Raw genomic sequence first — 18966 nt, forward strand, 5'->3', positions numbered from 1 at the left:
TTCCAATCTGCTCTCAATTTCTATATACCACTCAGAACTTAAAAGTTCGTTTTCTTTACCAGTAACCGCCAGTTCTTTGAACTTTTTCCAAACCAAATAATTTTTAGTACTCACAACATTAAGTCTTCCTACATTGTCTTGCAATTTTATGAAATGATAAGTGGCTCTTATAAACAATGTTAATCTTTTATTGTCTATATTGACCAATCGTTGAGAGCTTTGCTCCAATAGTGCAATATGCTTAGTCGTGTCATAATTGAAAGCTAACAATGTTGTAAATAGCTTTGCATATGACTCGCCCAGCAAATCATCTTTTATCATTCGATATAAACTATCGTTTTCACAATCTATGTTAGGTTTCAAATTTGGCGAGAAAAGAACGATGTTGTGTTCGGAATTCCATATATAAAGTACTAGTATTTTTAAAGGTTCATTCCAATTCGTCAATCCCGAAGTCGACATTGTGTTATTATACAAAAATAATAATATTTTACAATTGAAGATTTTTGCTTCTTTTTTAATCTTTTTTCTAGTTATTTGTTTTTCTTTGTCACTAATTATAAGGTTTTGATTATTCCCTCTGATCTCGTTAATAATTTGAACTTGATAATCAATTAAACCGTCATAGGTTTCTGCAATTTGACATTTGACATTTCTATCATCACAATTGTTTGCATCAGCAATACCGCTGATTTCCCTGTTAATAGTATCAGTACCAATATTGTCATTCATTCTTTCAGTCTCGTTACTATTTCTTACTGCATCTTCAATCTCAAAAGCAGTGACGTTTTGTTTATTTCTACGTGATTCTATATGCTGTCCTCACTGACCTTATCGCTTCCACTGTTAGAGCTCCTCACAGTAGCACTAATATATCCACTATCACTCTTATGTTACTCAATATATTTGAGTTTTGAGAATTGTCCAATAAATCAATGTAATTATGAAAGAGTACATATTTATCCTTAACTTAATGATTAAAAACCTTGTCGTTTTGAATATTTTTTTGTGACACTTGGAAGCTTCTAAGGTACCCAGGGCGCTGTCGCGCGGCCCGCTGGGCGTGAAGTAAATTAATAAAGCACAACGGATAAATCGCTAGTGTTAACATTTAAGACACTTATGTTAACACAGGTCACTGATGGTCACACAAAAGCATATTGTAAGGTCATAAGTTTTTGTAAGTAACAAAATGGAAACGTTGTAATCGAACAATCCAAAATATGTTAGAAGGGAGAAAAAAAGTTTCAAAGAGGTTTCTCTCAACTGTGGTTCAAAAAGGATTATGAATTAAATTATCAAATACTATGCAAATAGAAAGCTATTGTTTACTTTATTACGTCAAATTAATATGTTTATATATCTTATACCAAAACATGTTGTTGGTAACTATACTGAACACTAGTATCATAAAATTGTATGCTCCCTAATGTGTAAACAAGCCAATATTTCATAATATCAATAAGTTTGCGATACACCGATGCTATTGTTGCATTAGTAAGGATAGATAGTTATCGTATTTTCCATTCGAGATACCTGTGACGAGCTTAAAGTTATATTTATATACACAATATTTGAAAAATGTTAAGAACTAAAATCCCAAAAAACTCAGTGCAATTAACATTAATATCGCTAGGACATTAAATTTTTTAATATTATTTGTGACCTAAAATTGTTAGCTACCAACTCAATTGAGGTTACTTTGTCGCTGCGTAATAATTGTTAACAAATTACTGATTAGTACATCACCTTTACGGCGTTTAGTATATGACTGCTTATGTATTAAATTTGCCTTTTATTCAACAATCTTGTTTTTTTCAGTTTTCCTAATAGCAATACATCTGAAAATTGAGTCTGTCACAGGTTACTACAAAACAATAAGAACGTCATTTATGATTGTCAAAACTTTTTATCCAAAGTATGCACCTTTATATCTAACGGTACTATCTTTTAGAAATGTATTTGCTACACTATTCTGGAAATTTCCTCCTTCATTGAAAAGTCATCATTAATATCAAATTTGAAGATAAAGTTGTAATTGAATACTTTATTAGTTCCGGTTTGAGTCACATCAAATTAGACCTGTTTCTAAATTAAGAATTACTTTTTATTAGGTCTATAACCAGATCTTAAAAATTTGTTAAAGTTGGGGCCAGATTATTGTTTACAGATATTACACGGTTTTAATACCTGATTTACCGGCTCAATTAGTCCTCCATTTGAAGCTGAAGTACTCTCCACCGAACTACTTTTATATAAATTGGATTTTTGGCATGAAACACTCAAAATAGCAATTTTGATTTAAATATTTTATACGTAGCTGCCAAAACAATATAATATGTGATAACCACTAGCAGTTACTAATAACTAGTAAATACCAAAGTGAACTATAACGAGTGCTTAACTTCCATAGAACATAAGTTTTTCTATTAATGGCTTTTTTCAATAACCATACCAGTCAAGTATGTACTAAAAGACTGCAACACTTGATTACTTCAGTACACTGACAAGTTGCTTGACGCTTAGCTTCCTAGTCTAACTACGAATATAACGAAGAGTACTTCTTAATGAAACTGTGTAGTGAAGTGTGCGTTTTAACTACTCACGACTAAGAAGAAACTACTTCGCACTGCTTACTTCCAGACAATATTCCTAAATAGTAAATAACATATGCATGATATTCGAGTACCTATACAGGAGGAAGGACGAGAAGGACTTATGGACTTGGTTATATGGTCACCAATGACCGAGAAAGTCTTAAGAAGTAGACATCTAATTATACACTTAGTGAAGTATATTAATGAATATGTATTTCTGACAGCTTCTAAGCTGCTCACACTTTGAAATTTGAAAATTTTTTCAAAGTCCTCTTCATACCACAATGGAAGAAAATACATCAACAAAAAGTGCACTTATGCTGCAACTAGCGACTGGTTGTAAATTGTAAATTGCTACTGTTAAAGAATATTATTCATTACTGTCTTCATTCGAAATCCTATACAGGAAATAGTTCTTCGGTCACCAGATCATTGACTTAATATGGCACGCTGATCTTTGATCTGTTTAACTTTGGAATAGTACTTTCCTCTACCAGTCAGTTAACAAAGCCAAATATTCAATTACAATGAAGAATACTTATGTTGTCACCATCGGTTATGGTGCTAAATTTAATTAGACAACACTATACCACCATGTACAAATATATCTTGTTATTTTTCAGGTTGATCAATATGCCTAAATATTCTCGAAAGTGATATCGAATGTCAGATAAAATGTGCTTACTAACAGACAGAACTAACTTTGAATAAGTCCAATATTCTATGAGAATCATAAGGTGTACTGTACTGTTTATTTGTTTTTAAATTTGTTACTAAAAGCAGCTTCAGCCAACGAATCCAACTCCAAGATAAAAAATTATGCAGAGGCTGAGGGGAACTCAAAAAATGTTATATTCTCAGGACTGTCGTGATCTGCTATTCTTAGTGATTTAGCATAGAAAATCATTAGTATAGTAACTAAATTGTTACAGTACTGCCGTCTATAATATAGATGAAAACAAAGATTCTAACGTTCATTGTGTCAATGCTATAAAGCAACTTTGGCATGTCTGTTCAATAGGAGTATTTGTTATGTCAGTACTTTTTTAATGGTGCTTCAAAAGGGATCTAGAAACCTTGTATAGCTGGAGCTGTACTGTCGTCAAAATAATGGGGATAATGATTCTATTATTGATAATCAACTTCTTTTACAGGCGGAAAAGAACAGTGAAGAATGCCAATATGTTATAATTTATCCAGAAAAATTTGTTGGGATAGTAATTGGGCGTACTGGGAAGACATACCACTATTAGTGTTGTTGTAATAGTAGCTTGTACAAGTAGTCGAGTTGTAATTGTTTATTCTATTTTTCTTTTATAAATTATATATCTGACATGATTGATATACATGACTATTTATCTTTATGTCTGGGAATGAATAAATATAACTTTCTTAACACATTCTTACAAAGTTATATGACACCCAGATCCTTTCTCCTATAACTTAAGTAGTAAGGTTAAACTTCTATGCAGTTACAAGGCCGAAATCTGAATTCAAGCATTACTCGTATTTCAACAATGTAAAATAAATCAGCTGTCTTAATTAACTTGTGTAATAAGTATATTTTATATATTATTTATTTATATGGATCCCCGCAGAGAATTATAATAAATTACTGACTCTCAACAATGCATAATCAAATAAAATATAATATTCAGCAGTAATTGATACCTTTAAAATGGTATGACAGGCAAGAGTTTTCTTCATTTGAATCACGAACTGTTTCAGAAAACCCCAAACTAACTTTTTGCAACGAAAGTGAATAAAAAAATGATGATCATCCAAGTCAAAAATGTCACAGGAAGACTTCCTATTATATTAAAATACCACAATACAGTTGATAAATTGTATCGAGATTTCTGAATGCTAAGACAATTTGGTATTTTTTTATTATGTGGATTTCGCTATTCCAGACAGCTCCCACTGATCAAGTGGCACCTAAATTCATAAATGCCACCTTAAGTGAATATAATACAACCTGTTGACAATCCTAGATTAACTCACGGCGTTCTTACATATAGATTGCCATCTCATGCATTAGCTAGTTTGTCAATGGCTAACCATACTCTTTTCGGAACAGAAGAGCCTGACTATAAGGAGCTTAATGAATCTGGCATCAGAGAACTAGTGGATGTACTCAACACACCTCATCACGATGACAATGGTTTAATTAAAAGAGATGTATCAAATTATACTATTGAAAATATTTCTGAGCTCGTTTGGAAAGAGCTACCAAATAATCCTGAATCACAACTAGTCACTAGGGAAGCCTTAGTGATGGCCATCGGCATAATTTTACCAACACATTAAAGCGTATTGGACAAACAATATGATCAAAATTAAAGGAGAAGTTCAAGCTATATAACTGTGGTTTATCTGCAGTATTAGTTATGATGCAATTACTTGGTTTTGGTATAGAATAACAGGAATGTCGTTTCTAGCAAGACAACTTAGAAGAAAAGAGTTGTGCAACTGGAGAGGAGTTTTTTGAAATACCAGGCATCAGATAATAAAAAGTATAATTACTGGATAGGATATAAGTTATGGACGACGACAAAGCCGGACTGCAAGGAGGTGGATAAACCCAGTCTTGTTATGGCCGTCCTTAAAGAAACATACCAAGAAGTTGAGAAAGAAGATGCGACAAGTTTCTTTAGATCTATGCTTTACAACGGAAAATGGAAAGTGGATATTAGAATACAGCGACTATTAGGCAAACATTTTTATGAGAATGGCTGATACATACATTGTGAAAGTTATGAGGTCGTTCCAAACCATACTGATAACTGCGTCTGACTGTTAAGTTCAAGGTAAGAGTTCTTAGAGACCAGATAGTCTTTATCTTTGAGAAGGTGTAATATACGCATTGAAGGAGAATTACAGCAGATCAAGAAATGTTTTAAAAATACTAATTGACAATTATATAAAAAGTTAGTTCGATCCTTTGACTTTTAGTGAGTTTATATCAATGGAAATGAAAAACCATTTTTCCTAAGGGCAGATGACTTTGTGCTGGTGCCTGAGCAACAAAAAAATCATTATCATAATGAATTTCATGCGTCTGACTTAAATTTTAAGACTAATAGTAGTTGTACTTTTAATTATGTCTAAAATATTTTTTTCACAAAAGTCCAAGATAATTATGCAAAATACGAGCTGCTAATGGGAATAGCTGGGTCATTTATATTTAGCATATACTTAGGATCTGGCATCGAAATACTTCTGTTAAATTGATTAAGAGAGTTATATGTGTTGTTTATGAGCCTGGGGTTTTTACATGAATCTGATATTATTTAATCGGTCAAGAACTTTCCATACTGTTGCGATCGTTGAAAACATCAAAGCTGTTAGGTTAGAAGTCGTAGGTTCTGCATGGAAAAATGAACATGTTGAACAGAGGAAACGTCAAAAACACATAATATTACCATACCCTATTATTAATATTAAGAGCTTGTGGAGAAGTTTTAATTAAATATTATTGGATATCATACCCAATTTGAAAAGTTATTCTGAACTGTTTAACAAAAAGAATACCAAAATCTTAAATTTTGTCGACATCAAAAATAGAATTTATACGGTTATGGTAACCTTCTCAATGATTTTAATGAGATTGCATATATAGTTGAATTTCCAAAAATGAAAATTGAAGAGGCATTGGAGAATTGTGAATAACTGAGGTATAACTCCAGACTTTAAATTCGCACAGAACTAACTTTTTATTCAATTTTTTTGTGCTCGCAGTTGAGTTCATATCCATTTTTATGACCAACATATATGAAGATAAGCATAAAAATGTTGATGACAAACAGGTTGCAACTGATAGCAACTTAAGAAATATTTGTGAAATGGTAATTATTTAGGAATGGACGTTACTTACTTATTATTAATTTATTTCATTAAATGAATTAGCTTATTAATTATTTGAAGTATTTATATTATATGAAATTTATCAATTTTTTGAGTCCTGAAATGCATTATCTCAAAATAAAGCATCATATAACAGAGGAGTTGTTCCAACACTCTGAGAAATACTTAGATATTTATCGTTTCATAAATGCTCTATTTTTGGATTGGGTTACGATTTATTATCTTTCACTAGTCCAATGACCATGTTTGTCGAAATATCTATTTCTTAAATAGAGGTACCTTTAAGATGAAAAAGTCCAACGCTCTCATAATATTCAGATGCAGATAATCTTATACAGTTAGACTGTGGAACATCATCTATCCAAGCTTTTAAATAGATATGCTAAATCTTCATAAAAATGCTAGTATGAAATCTTTAATGAGTGTCCAAGTATCCCCTAGTAGCTAACTGTAAGTCTTGAAACTCTTCTTGCTTTCTCCTCGCTGCGTTTGAGAAATACCATCGGATCGCACGCAAAATAAGGCTCGGCATAAATGTATTTTACAGATTCAATTCGATTTAAGTTATTCATTATATCGAAGGCTCTCTTATAGACCGATCTTTTTGGATCTTTTGTTTTCTGTAGCAATAGTTTATCAAATGCTTAAATTGTACTTATTTATTAATCATTAAGATTTAATTTCTCGGCTCTATATTTGGCATCCTTTTTACCTTTCTTTAAAAGTAACTTATTTTTGTACTTGGATAATGCTATTACATAAGTATCGATGCTCGTATCAGCATCATTATTATCGATTACTAACATAACGTGGAGTATCTGAAGAGGAAGGGAATTCTATATCTCTCAATCAGTCCATAGTGTTTCACAAATAATACATCGAAGTCATAGTATAGCGCACATTCCTAACAATTGTATTAAATTTATAATATATCAACTAAACTCTCCTCTTTTTTGCTTATGTTATGTATTGTTTATGAAATATTGGTGACATTTTCTTTGCTTTGGAATGATGTCTCTTGTAGTTTCGACTGTGAGACATCCAAGTCTAAGTTAAATCTTGTTCTATATACTGATAGTAAGGTTGTGATGTATGTATTTGTACTTTGCATTTATCACATTGAGATTCCAGATACCAGTTTGTATGAAATGAAGCTAACGCCATCGTTGATCTTGATTGTGGTTGACATTTTATTAGTTACAGATTGAGGATATATTACAAAAGATATAGCTCAGTGATAAGTTGATTCTCAATAATAAATTCTCTCACTTCAAACAAAACTGTGTTTCAACCTTAATATAAACATTTTTATTATTTAATACCAAAAAAAATTCCATTATTTATGAGTATATGCACCGATTGCACCTTCTTATGATCAAAAATTAAGCTGATATATTATTTTGGTCACAGAAACAAAATTTGAACTCAAAAAGTGACAATAACAGATTATGCAGAATATGGTTGTGTGCTTTACTTTTATGTTGTTTCATTTCTGGTTAATTTCTATCAATCCATCTTTGAGGTTACCATTATGATGACAATAAGTTTGACCTGTGATTCTAAACTTTACCATAAATTGACATATAATTGAAAGTCGTCATTATGCATGCCACTGCAGTGCTTAAGTTAGTATTTGATAATAGCTAAATGGATAGCATTAGTTTGTGTAGATTCCATTGCATTGCTTATCAATTTAGATTTAAATTGCATCTCAATTGGGTTTTCAATTAATTTTTTAGGTTAACTTCATGATCTTTATATTACTCTGAATTGATTTAGAATATTTCTTCTATCAAGACTTATATTAAAATATAAATGAGAATACATATTTTTAGTTAAATTACACCTTCTTTAAGTATTGATTTTTTTCACTTGTTCGCTTACTAATTGACTTTTCGAAGAAAACATGACATTTTAATATAAAGGGTTACTTGATATACGAAACAGACTATTTAATAGATCATAATAATTTATTAAGGTCAACATAATCATTCTCTGTGTGAATAAGATCTCATATCGACATAATATTGAAGAGTAAATAAGATAAAAATGTACTCAGCTAAACAATTCGTTATAAAGACATTACCTACTCCAGGTTTACCTTTTAATTTTGATTCGACTGATTCAAAAGCTACTTTTGAACTTAAAACTTTGGAATTGAAGGAATCTGACCTTAAAGAAGGAGAAGTGTTAATCGAATCCCTTTTATTGTCCAATGACCCTGCTCAAAAGTTCTGGATTTCTTCTGTAGACAAGAACTATGCGGCTGGTGTTCAAGTTGGTGAAATCATTCCGGCAAGAGGCATCGCTAAAATATTAGCCTCTAAGAACGGTGAGTTCAAAGCGGGTGATTATGTTACTGGTACCATTGGTTGGACTACTTATGCAATCATCCACGATACGAAGAAAGCATTTCTTCGCAAAGTATCCAAAGAGCAAGTTGGTGATTTATCATGGCATCTGTCTGCTTTAGGGGGTACTTCCTTGACAGCTTATTTTATTTTCTACCATTATGCTCAATTTGAGGAGAATGAGAAATTCAATGGCAAGACTATTTTAATTTCTGGGGCAGCCGGTGCAGTAGGTATTGTTTGTATTCAAATTGCATTACATGTTTTCAAAGCCAAGAAAGTTATTGCCACAGCAGGTGGTCCTGAAAAAATCAGGTATGTTGAAGAATTCGATCCATCTAGAGTAGTTGGGGTAGATTACAAGGACTCTAATTTCAAAGAAAACTTGATTAAGGCTGCAGGTGGGCCAAACACAGTGGATCTATTCATCGATAACGTTGGCGGAGATGTCTTGGAGATAGGTACCGAACTACTGAAGCCTCATTCTACTTTGATCGTATGTGGCTCTATCAGTGGTTACAACGATCCTAGCAAGTTAATTTACAAGAGTTTTGTCTCTGTGTTAACCAAAAGATTAACCATCAAGGGAGTGTTGTTAGGCGACAATATCGCTGACTTTGGAAAAGGGTTAACTAAATTGAGTCAAATGATTGAAGCAGGACAACTAGACATCTCAAAAGCTGAAACGTTAGTCGATTGCACTGGCGAAAAGTTCGCAGATGTTCCAAATGTGTGGAATGGGCTATTCAGTGGTACCAACAAAGGTAAACTGATCAGCAAAGTGAACGAGTACTAACTGCACGACCACAGATAGGAAATTCCTAGCTCGTCAATTAAACAACAATAACTACGTACCTATATATTGATGTAACTTTTTAACAAAATACAGCAAAATAGTACAGATCAAAAAACGGCGGTGTCTTATAAACGGTTTTGTCAAGCAGAGTAGCAGAGTGAGGTGGAACAATAAAAGTATCGAAGCAACCTCCTCTGAATAGCTCTACATCCTCTCTAGATATACTCTAAATATACTCTTACAAGAACAAGCGAAGCTTGTTCTTGTAAGAGGGAAGGAACGCAAGAGACATCAGACCGGTGGTGCAGTGTGGGCATCGATGCACCATATCGCACTTGTACACACCAGACAGTTCTGACTCCCAACCGTTCTTCCAACCCAGTCAGCCAGTGAGATATCAACGCAAGGCCTTGGTGCTTAGGACCACCAGAGGGGTCCGGGGTCTCACAACCGACGATTCTGAACCACTAAAAGAAACACAGCAGAAGAGGAACGAGAAAACTCGTTAAAGCATGAATTTCAGAACAAAGAACCACAACAACTATCACTAAAACGATGAATTTTGAGTAATTTTAATGACAAGACAAAGAGAAGAAGTATTATCGATAAGGTGGCTATCATCATTGTGAATAGTTAAATGTACTTTTAAGGATAGTTTTAGTATTGAATTAAGGTTTTCCTTTAATAGGTGTATTCGAATTTTTTAAAACCCAATTTTTTGAGTAATCAATCAAATCAGCACTGCATTACCTAGGTGTATTGTGATTGTGTTCCCTTTTCGTTATATCTTTCCCCTTCATATAGATTAAGATATACACTATATATATATTTATTCTTTTGGAGAATAGTTTCAACGAAGTTACTGTATCATAAATTCAAATGTCTTCATACAGTCATGGCAATGATGATGTTGATGGTGGGAAGTTTTTCACTGTGAGTAAACTACAGTTGTTGAATCATGAGAAATTTCTTTTGAAAGAGTTGGTTTTGACTAGTAGGTCTCCAGATACTATTCAGTTTCCATTATCTGAATTTCCACGTGTTAACGTCAATGTTCCAGATTATGTAGGAGGCGAATTGAAGACCCTTAATGAGTCTTCGATAGCCTATAAGATGACCAAAACAGATGAATTGGGTGAGAGAAAAATACAATCCAATGGCCATTTGCTATCGTGCAGAAAATATTTGTTCGATGTGTTTAGCTTAAAAAAATATACAGATGGCACTCTTTTCGTGTTGGTTCAAGATTTGATGGATGCGTTATTGGTGGATGGGGATCAAGACGAGTTCCTATCCAAGTATCATCAGTTTTACCCAATCGTTCCAGATGCATCACAATTAAAATTTATTGAAAAATCAGTTCCAAACTTGTTGAAGAAGAATGAAAAACTAAATTGGTCTCCTAAATTCGTCACTGCTAAATCTGCGTTCGTTCAGTTCGGTGCAGCGGTTATATGTGAAGGTACACGTTTGACAGACGATTATTGGGAAACCGTTGCAAGAGATTCTTCATTGACATCGCATCATAGAGTTTTTAAAATATCTTCCAAACTTCAAAAGTTGTTCTTTAAATTACAACCTTCATTTCTTGTTGAGCAAGAAAATCAAAAGAAAGAACAAGAACATATGAAAAATACACAAGCAAACAGTCAATATAATCTTGACAATTTGGAATTGCCATCTTTGCTCATAATGGAACAGCCATCTTCAGAGATTAAAAATAAGTACTTGAAAGATTTCAGTGTTGGGAATTCCACCACAGTGTCGGTACCGGGACAAAATATCAGCGGATCTTTGGAACTAAGTACACAATATAAAATACCAAAATATCATAACAGATTTTCTTTTGTTCAAGCAATTCAAAACAATGCCATGGATATACCCATCGACCAAGAGCTAAACTTGGAAGGAAGCGCGACTGAATCAGAGACAAATACGAATAGTCAATCCAGACCTATGACACCTTCTCAAGGAAATCAGGATGCAGCCCATAGCAAACCTGTGAGTCGTATGTTGAGTAGCCTATTAAACTCCACGTCGTCATCAGGAAACAAATCTCGTAAGAAAACTTCGGAATCGACGCCCTATTTCAAGGATTCAAGACTTATAGAACCAGATCTAATTATCAATGGCTGGAAATTTGAGTCCTTACCTTTAATCAATGAAAATAATACAGATAAATCACTACAGCCATATTCATTCAGGGGCTTGCCTTACTTTCATAAAGATAAACTTATTGGTAGATTAAAGAATTTGACACCAAATAATATAAGGGAATTGGAACACATGCACGATTCGATTGCTGCTAATACCGGTATTCAAACAGCTAGAAGAGTAAGGAAATCAAGATGGTTTAAATATTGGCAATACAAGGCTGGAGTACCCATAGGTTTATACGAAAATCAACAGGATTACTTCAAAAACGTCTATTTAAATGAAATATTAAAACAGGTAACGGTAGAAACGCATTACGACGAACATTCTCATTCAGATAAAACAGTTACCACCATTAGAATTCCAAATGCTAATTTTTTAACAAACAATAATATACAAGGAGTTGAACCTCCATACTCTTCTTTCTTTGAAAAAGCAGAGTATAGAAAATAATTACAGGGATTATAGATAAGATAAAATATAATATAATAATATAATAATCAAATTAAAATATTTCATACGGATGAGTTTCTAATTTATATGAGTATCTTGAAGTTCTTTACAATAATTTTGTCTTTACAATTTCTTGTCTGATTCTGAAAGTATGATATGCCATCACTAGCATAATTGCAATCAAAGGTAATAACCAAATGAATAATTTTCTTAAAATTTCATCTAGTTGAGGACCATTGTGGACTTGATGTTTTGATGTTTCTCTAAGTTTTTCTTGTTCATTGATCACTTTCTCTAATTTTTCATTCATTGCTAGGAAGTCTTTAAAGCTATCATTATTTTCCAAATCATTTTTATTTTGACCATTTGAAGGTTGGTTAGCCACTACTCTTGAAAGTTGGTCAACATTCTCTGCCAATTCCTTTTGGATTTTAACTATAGAAAGCAGTTTCTCTTCTAAGTTGGCAATATCATTGGCTAAGATTTTACCTTCAACTTTATCTAATTTTTTGTATAGTTCATAATTTGAAATTTGATTAGATTCCAATTCCAGTTTTGAAGATTCGATCAATTTTTCCTTACCTGAATCCTTATCGATTATCTTTGTTAAGTATTTTGGTTGTGGCATTGATTTTTTATTCGGTATCATTGAATCAGAAATTACACCGTTATATAACTTCATATTCAATATTTCAAAGGACTCTACATTATCAGCATTGTTAGCAGTAACACCGATCGAGTACGAACCCTTTGGGATTTTGATTTTTCTAGTTTGGAAACACACCTTATTATCTAATTGCAATTTCAACAGATTATTATCATCTGCATTGTAAGTTAAACGTAAAGATGTCGGAACTGATGAATCTTGATAAGACAATAAACATGAAGCAAAACTGCTATCATACAAATTTTTTTCAGCAAAATTGATGGAACCATCATTCAACAATGCATTCAGAGCACTTCCGACTGGACTTGAATTATCCACTAATAACTGTAAACCTTCAAATGTGGAGGGTCCATTGAATAGATTCTTATTTTTTTCTTTACTTGAGTCGGTGAACCAAAATGATAAACCACCTTTCGATTTACCAAAGAAACTGACACTTCTAAAAGTCCATTCAATAGTAAACGAATGGTCCAAATTGTATACATTCTTTAACCATAATGAACCTTTTGTCTTTTTTTCTGGAGTTAAAACAATCCTACCTTCCGCCAACTTAACAGAATCCTCAGCAGACCAATGCGAAGGAATAGAATCAGCCTTCAGCAAATCAGGCAAAGAATACTCTGGCGATAGCTTCAAAGCATCAGTATTACCAACCGGATGACAAAGAACCCGACTAATATTAATGAATAAAAACAGCTGTGATAAAATTCTTAAAATCATGACGCAAACATATACGTTGTTTCTTTGAACTTCAACCTAAATGAAGCTACTAAGGAAAAACTCAAAAACACAATCCTAATCACTATTCCTCAAGCCTCACTAGGTGAAACCCCACGCTGTTAAATATCAACAACGTCAACCTTTAAAATGAAATGTGTTCTATTTAAAGGTATTCAGCTATCTTTATGATTCAATGATTCGATGTTACTAACTCTTAAAAGTAACAATTTATTGCACCGCGTCGGGGTAAGTAAAACCTTCGCAATAAAGCAAATAACTTTCTTATTTAAACAGTAAAGGGTATATATATAGAATAACCTTTTGATGTCTTTCGAAAGGATTATCTTCCTTTATAAATCAGTTTATTAAGTTAGAGTTATACGGTTTCTTTCGAGGTAAAAAGAAATAAATCTTAGGAGTGGATTTGATTTCTTTGAAACTTAAAGCAGTACTGAATCAGGCCAATTTTAGTCGCAGTAAGGTTTGTGTATTCGTTTGGTGGTTTGGGTGACAATCAGTGGTTAAATAGTGGACTGTCAGCAGTAAAGCTTTGGATCGTGTTTTTTTCATTTTTGGTTTCAGCTATAGAGAGGTATAGTTTTTTGTTGGTTTCTTGGCGGGTTTGTTAGAGCAAAAAAAGAATTTTTGTTTGCATTGAAATTTTGGTGTAATTTGCTATAAATGGTAACAATTTTTAGAGAGTTTTTTGATCATTGTTTGAAAAACCATGCAAAGGTAGTGGTGGTGTCTAACTCATATATAGATAGATCTGCCAAAGCTAAAAGAACACAAAATATAAGAACTCACAGAGCCTAAGGAAGCAGGTATATTTGTTTGTTACACATTGCATATAAACACATATATAAAAAGAAGGAATTGTTGAAAGCAAGGGATTTGTATTCGGTTTACAGACACTGACTGAGGTAAGATCAAGAGCAATAATAATTGGTTTGTGATGCCTAGTTTTGCAGAGAGTTTCTGGTCGAATGACTTGAATTCTGGGCTGGCTCAGCTTTTCGATAGGTTATACCACGGCTGTGAACAATGCGACGAGTTTACTCAATTGTTCGCTTCAAGAATGCAGTATGAGGTAGCCTATGGTAGACAATTATTTGGTGTAAGAAATAATGTCGAAAATATAAATGATTTCCAAGATTCTTCCAGCACTGTAGAATCGAGTTTGCAAAAAATGATAGATGCAACATCCAATGAAGGTAAGAATCATTTGGATATTGCAGCAAACTTGGAAGAATTAGTGTTGAAACCTTTTAGCAAATGGTGTGAGGATCATAGGGGACGTGTTAAATATTCTGAAGATATTTTGAAAAAAAATGCTAAGAATTTCCAAAAGTCAAGAGCATATGTGGCAAAATTAGAGAAGGAGTATTTTAACAGTTGCAGAAAACTGGAAACTTATAGAAACACAAATTTTTCCGAAGATCAGCTAAGAAAGGCTATGAGTGCCTTAAAAATTCAACAAAAATATGATAAACATATTGAGAAGGAAAAAGATTATCAACATTTTGCTACAATTGCTGATATTAACTTTGATTATAAGACGATGAGAGAAACTTTAAAACTGTTTTTGACTGGCTTACCTAAAGAAGAATTTAAACTGCCTTTAATAAGTTATTCTTTCCCAAATACTAATAATGGTAGTGACATAACAAAATTTATTATAAAATATTTTTCCCTGAAGGATTCTGATCATGCAGAAACTTTTGCTCAAGAACTGATTACTTTAGGGTTTTTAAAACATTGCAATGGTGTAGGGAACAATTTTGTTAATTCAGAAAAATTCCAATATCAATGGAAAAAAGATGCTTATAAGTTTGCCAAAGTTCCATATCCAAATGAAATTGATAATATTGTTCGAAATAATGATGAAGTAACAGAATCATTAGTGTCGCATTACATGGATGAAATAACAGCATCAACCCCAGATATCGAAGTATCAATACGAGATAAACCAGAACTTACAAATGAAGAAAGTATTTTATTTCAACTGGTTAAAGATGTTGAAGATGCGGACACAAAATATCGTCAAGAGAGTTATAAAATGGATAATTTAAGATGCTCTATCGAAGAACTAATGGTCGATCACTTAACGTTTATGGAGAAATGTGAATTGGATAGATTAAAAGCTATCAAAAAAGTAACGTTCGATTTTTATTCTGTTTTTGTAAATAAAATAACTTCCATAAAGTTGAATGTTGACAGGTTAATGGAAAGTGAAGAAGCAATAGATCCAACTCAAGATTTACTGCAACTAATAAAAGAACATAGAACAGGGTATTTCCAACCTAAAGTCATTACTTATAATAACTTTTATAATCCGGGAACTACTCAGAATTTTGGTATTGATCTAGAAACTAGAAGCAGACTAGATAAGAGAGTTGTTCCATTGATAATATCGGCAATATTGCTCTATATGGACAATATATATCCTGACTTAGACAATGATAAAGTGAGGATTTCTATTTGGATAAGTCCTGTGAAACTAAATTTAACGCATGAATTGAGGGCTATTCTGAATAGAAAACAATTCCAAGATGAAGGAGAGATAATAGAGCTTTTAAAACAATCAAAATATGAACCAAGCACGGTAGCCAGTGTTCTGAAGATCTATTTACTAGAGTTACCGAATGCATTGATCAAAAATGATATAACAGATGTTCTAAAAGCACTGTATTTAGATTATTCATCTCCAGCAACCTCGCATGATTCTATAGAAGACAAAAGTATAACTGAGAAACTTAATGAGGAAGTGGTAACTGATAAAGATGATAAAGATGTGATTTTGGACAATAAAGATATGAAAAGGATTAAAGGATTATCAGCAATATTAGCTTCACTTTCCAAGCCTCGCATTGCAACATTAGCTGCCATAATTACGCATTTTCATAGGCTTATCCAAATATTAAAAATGGGTGAGAATGGAGAACACACTGCTCTCGAATTTAGCAATTCAATCTCTAGAGAATTTGCCAATTGTATTATTGAAGTTAATATTCATGATGGGAATGACTTGGGTTTTAAGATCTTTTACGATCTTTTACAATATAAACATGAGATTATTAATTTCCTAAAAGAGCATAACTCCAAGTCTAAAAAATAAAACATTAACATAGTTATTTAATTAACCTTAAATTTCCCTATAACAATATATATAAATTCTATTACAGTACATATTGAAACTAAGGAGAATAGTAAACCATTTTATTTTATTTGAATATTATCTAATTACCACTATTTATTTATTAATAGTTATCTTTAAAAAGTCTTTTTGGTTTAAATTTCTCCTTCTCCTCTGATGTCAATTTCCTTGTTCTAACAATTTTACCATTTTTATTGAAGTATGTCACGACATCTTCGATATTTTGATTATTTTGAATCAATTCATTCTTCCTTCTTAAAATCTCTTCTTCAGTTAAAATGTCATCTACTTCAAATGGATTGTATAATTTCGTTTCTTTGACATATTCTGTTCGTTTTTCTTCAAATATAGATATTGTATTATTTTCATTATGCCATTCATTTTTTATATCTTCTGTTATTATCTGGTTACTCGGGGTGCCTGGTGTCGATCTTCTCAATTTATTGAACGTGCCTTCTTCAATAATTGATGATTCTTGAGCTTTTCTTTTGCTCGTATCTTCAAACACAAGTTTATTTGAATTGTTATGGACAAAGTCTTTATCCTCGTATTCTTCAGATTCTTCTGTATTATCCAAAGGGAAAAGCACTCTACTTATTGATTTGCTGTCAGACACAATCTGCGACGGAGTTAACAATCTTGGACTTTCAGTGGCTTGATTAATAGGAGTCCTTAGTGAGTCCTTAGAGTGAGTGTTGGTGCTATCGAATAAATTTAATGAAGTCCGTTCAGTCTTTTTTGTGGCTGTAATTGGCGTCACTGGTTGCAATAGTGATTTGGTGCCACCTTTCATCGGGGTCTTTAACGTCCTCGTATCATTATATTCAACGAAATTGTCATCAAATATACCAGCATCCATATCTGTATTCCCTAAATCACCATCGCTGTGATGCAAAAACTCACTAGCACCGTTCCTTTTAGGAGTAGAAGGTGCCATCACTTCTATGTTTTTTCTATATTAAATCTTAGCAAGTCAGTACAACAACGAATTAAAAAACGGTAAAAACAATGAAACCAACCAGCAGATATATGTTTAAATACCGTTACTAAATTATCACGACCTCTTTCTAAACTGTTAACTACTTAAAAATACTTATAATCCCAGTGTAATCAATTACTTTTCCTTATATGGTCACTTTTTAATATTTCAATTTTTCGATTCTTCATAGTTAACCTCTACGGTTCCGTTATGTAACGTTAAAACATTTTATCATTATTATATTTTTAATCTCAAGTTTACCATAAATGACCAAATATATATAATGATATGGTATTCTGATCTCGATCAATTGTTTAATAATAATTATCTCTCTGCTATTTTGTACTTGCTACTGTGCATATTAAGATAGATTTTAAGAAGGGAGTGTTTTCAGAGTTCATTGTACGCTGTGCAAGAAGATATAAAATACCATTTACGTTGACAGGTAAGATAGTGTTGAGTAGGAGATGAATGCTATTTATAATCATGCTGTGAAACAAAAAAACCAATTAAGAGATGAAATTGCTAAGTTTGAAAGTAATCTAGTGACTGCTCCGATTTCTCTTCAAGGTTCTATTTCTGCTACTTTGGTTTCATTTGAAAAAAGTATTAATCAATATAAAGAACAAGTCATCAAATTTCAAAAGGAAAATGGTAAAAGTACTGAAGAAAGTGTCATCGAAACAATTGCTAAAGGTGGAAGTCGATTAGAATCATTAATCAATGAAAGTAAAGAATTGACTACTAAATATAAGGAACTAAAACAAAAATACAATGAAGCTAATGCTCGTACTGAACTATTTGCCAATACTTCGTCCACTGAAAACCCATTCAATGACGCTTCAGCAATGATGAATAAGAGAAACGTCGGAGTTAGTCAGACTAGCTCTAATGTTGATTCTTCTAATCAAGCAGGTTCTTTACCGATGTATGATGGTTTGCTAAAAGAACAAAATATTTTCCAAAAAGGTAACGCTCAATTAGATTTGATATTGGAAATGGGTCAACAGTCATTGGAAGACATTATGGAGCAAAATGAAGTGTTAAAAAAAGTCCAAGATAGGATGTCTAGTAGTTTAAGAACGCTTGGTGTTTCGGAAGAGACCATTCACCAAATCAATAAAAGAGTGTTTAAAGATAAGCTGATATTTTGGATAGCTTTATTTTTGTTGTTTTTAGGTATGTACTTAATACTAAAATGGCTGAGATAACTTAAGTGGACTAT

At 32.5% G+C, this 18966-nt stretch overlaps 7 protein-coding genes across 7 annotated transcripts; 4 read left to right on the forward strand and 3 right to left on the reverse strand.

Annotated features, from left to right (window-relative positions):
* On the reverse strand, positions 1-732 carry TPHA0D00095 (uncharacterized protein; the record flags this gene model as incomplete). The annotated part of the gene is made up of 1 exon (XM_003685039.1): positions 1-732. A coding segment is annotated over one exon (732 nt), but the record flags the coding sequence as incomplete, so codon positions are not given.
* Positions 733-8513: 7781 nt separating this feature from the next.
* On the forward strand, positions 8514-9611 carry TPHA0D00100 (uncharacterized protein; the record flags this gene model as incomplete). The annotated part of the gene is made up of 1 exon (XM_003685040.1): positions 8514-9611. The coding sequence occupies one exon, from the start codon at positions 8514-8516 to the stop codon at positions 9609-9611; it is 1098 nt and encodes a 365-aa protein (XP_003685088.1).
* An 879-nt stretch (positions 9612-10490) lies between these two features.
* Positions 10491-12218, forward strand: SWP82 (Swp82p; the record flags this gene model as incomplete). Its single annotated transcript, XM_003685041.1, has 1 exon — positions 10491-12218. The coding sequence occupies one exon, from the start codon at positions 10491-10493 to the stop codon at positions 12216-12218; it is 1728 nt and encodes a 575-aa protein (XP_003685089.1).
* A 106-nt stretch (positions 12219-12324) lies between these two features.
* Positions 12325-13605, reverse strand: TPHA0D00120 (uncharacterized protein; the record flags this gene model as incomplete). Its single annotated transcript, XM_003685042.1, has 1 exon — positions 12325-13605. The coding sequence occupies one exon, from the start codon at positions 13603-13605 to the stop codon at positions 12325-12327; it is 1281 nt and encodes a 426-aa protein (XP_003685090.1).
* A 955-nt stretch (positions 13606-14560) lies between these two features.
* On the forward strand, positions 14561-16723 carry RGD2 (GTPase-activating protein RGD2; the record flags this gene model as incomplete). Its single annotated transcript, XM_003685043.1, has 1 exon — positions 14561-16723. One exon carries the CDS (start codon positions 14561-14563, stop codon positions 16721-16723), a length of 2163 nt encoding a protein of 720 aa, XP_003685091.1.
* Positions 16724-16865: 142 nt separating this feature from the next.
* On the reverse strand, positions 16866-17699 carry SIC1 (cyclin-dependent protein serine/threonine kinase inhibiting protein SIC1; the record flags this gene model as incomplete). Its single annotated transcript, XM_003685044.1, has 1 exon — positions 16866-17699. One exon carries the CDS (start codon positions 17697-17699, stop codon positions 16866-16868), a length of 834 nt encoding a protein of 277 aa, XP_003685092.1.
* A 509-nt stretch (positions 17700-18208) lies between these two features.
* BOS1 (Bos1p) lies at positions 18209-18952 on the forward strand (the record flags this gene model as incomplete). Its single annotated transcript, XM_003685045.1, has 1 exon — positions 18209-18952. One exon carries the CDS (start codon positions 18209-18211, stop codon positions 18950-18952), a length of 744 nt encoding a protein of 247 aa, XP_003685093.1.
* Between the last annotated feature and the right edge of the window lie 14 nt (positions 18953-18966).

Source organism: Tetrapisispora phaffii, chromosome 4 (genome assembly GCF_000236905.1).
Source record: "Tetrapisispora phaffii CBS 4417 chromosome 4, complete genome".
NCBI classification, from domain to species: domain Eukaryota; kingdom Fungi; phylum Ascomycota; class Saccharomycetes; order Saccharomycetales; family Saccharomycetaceae; genus Tetrapisispora; species Tetrapisispora phaffii.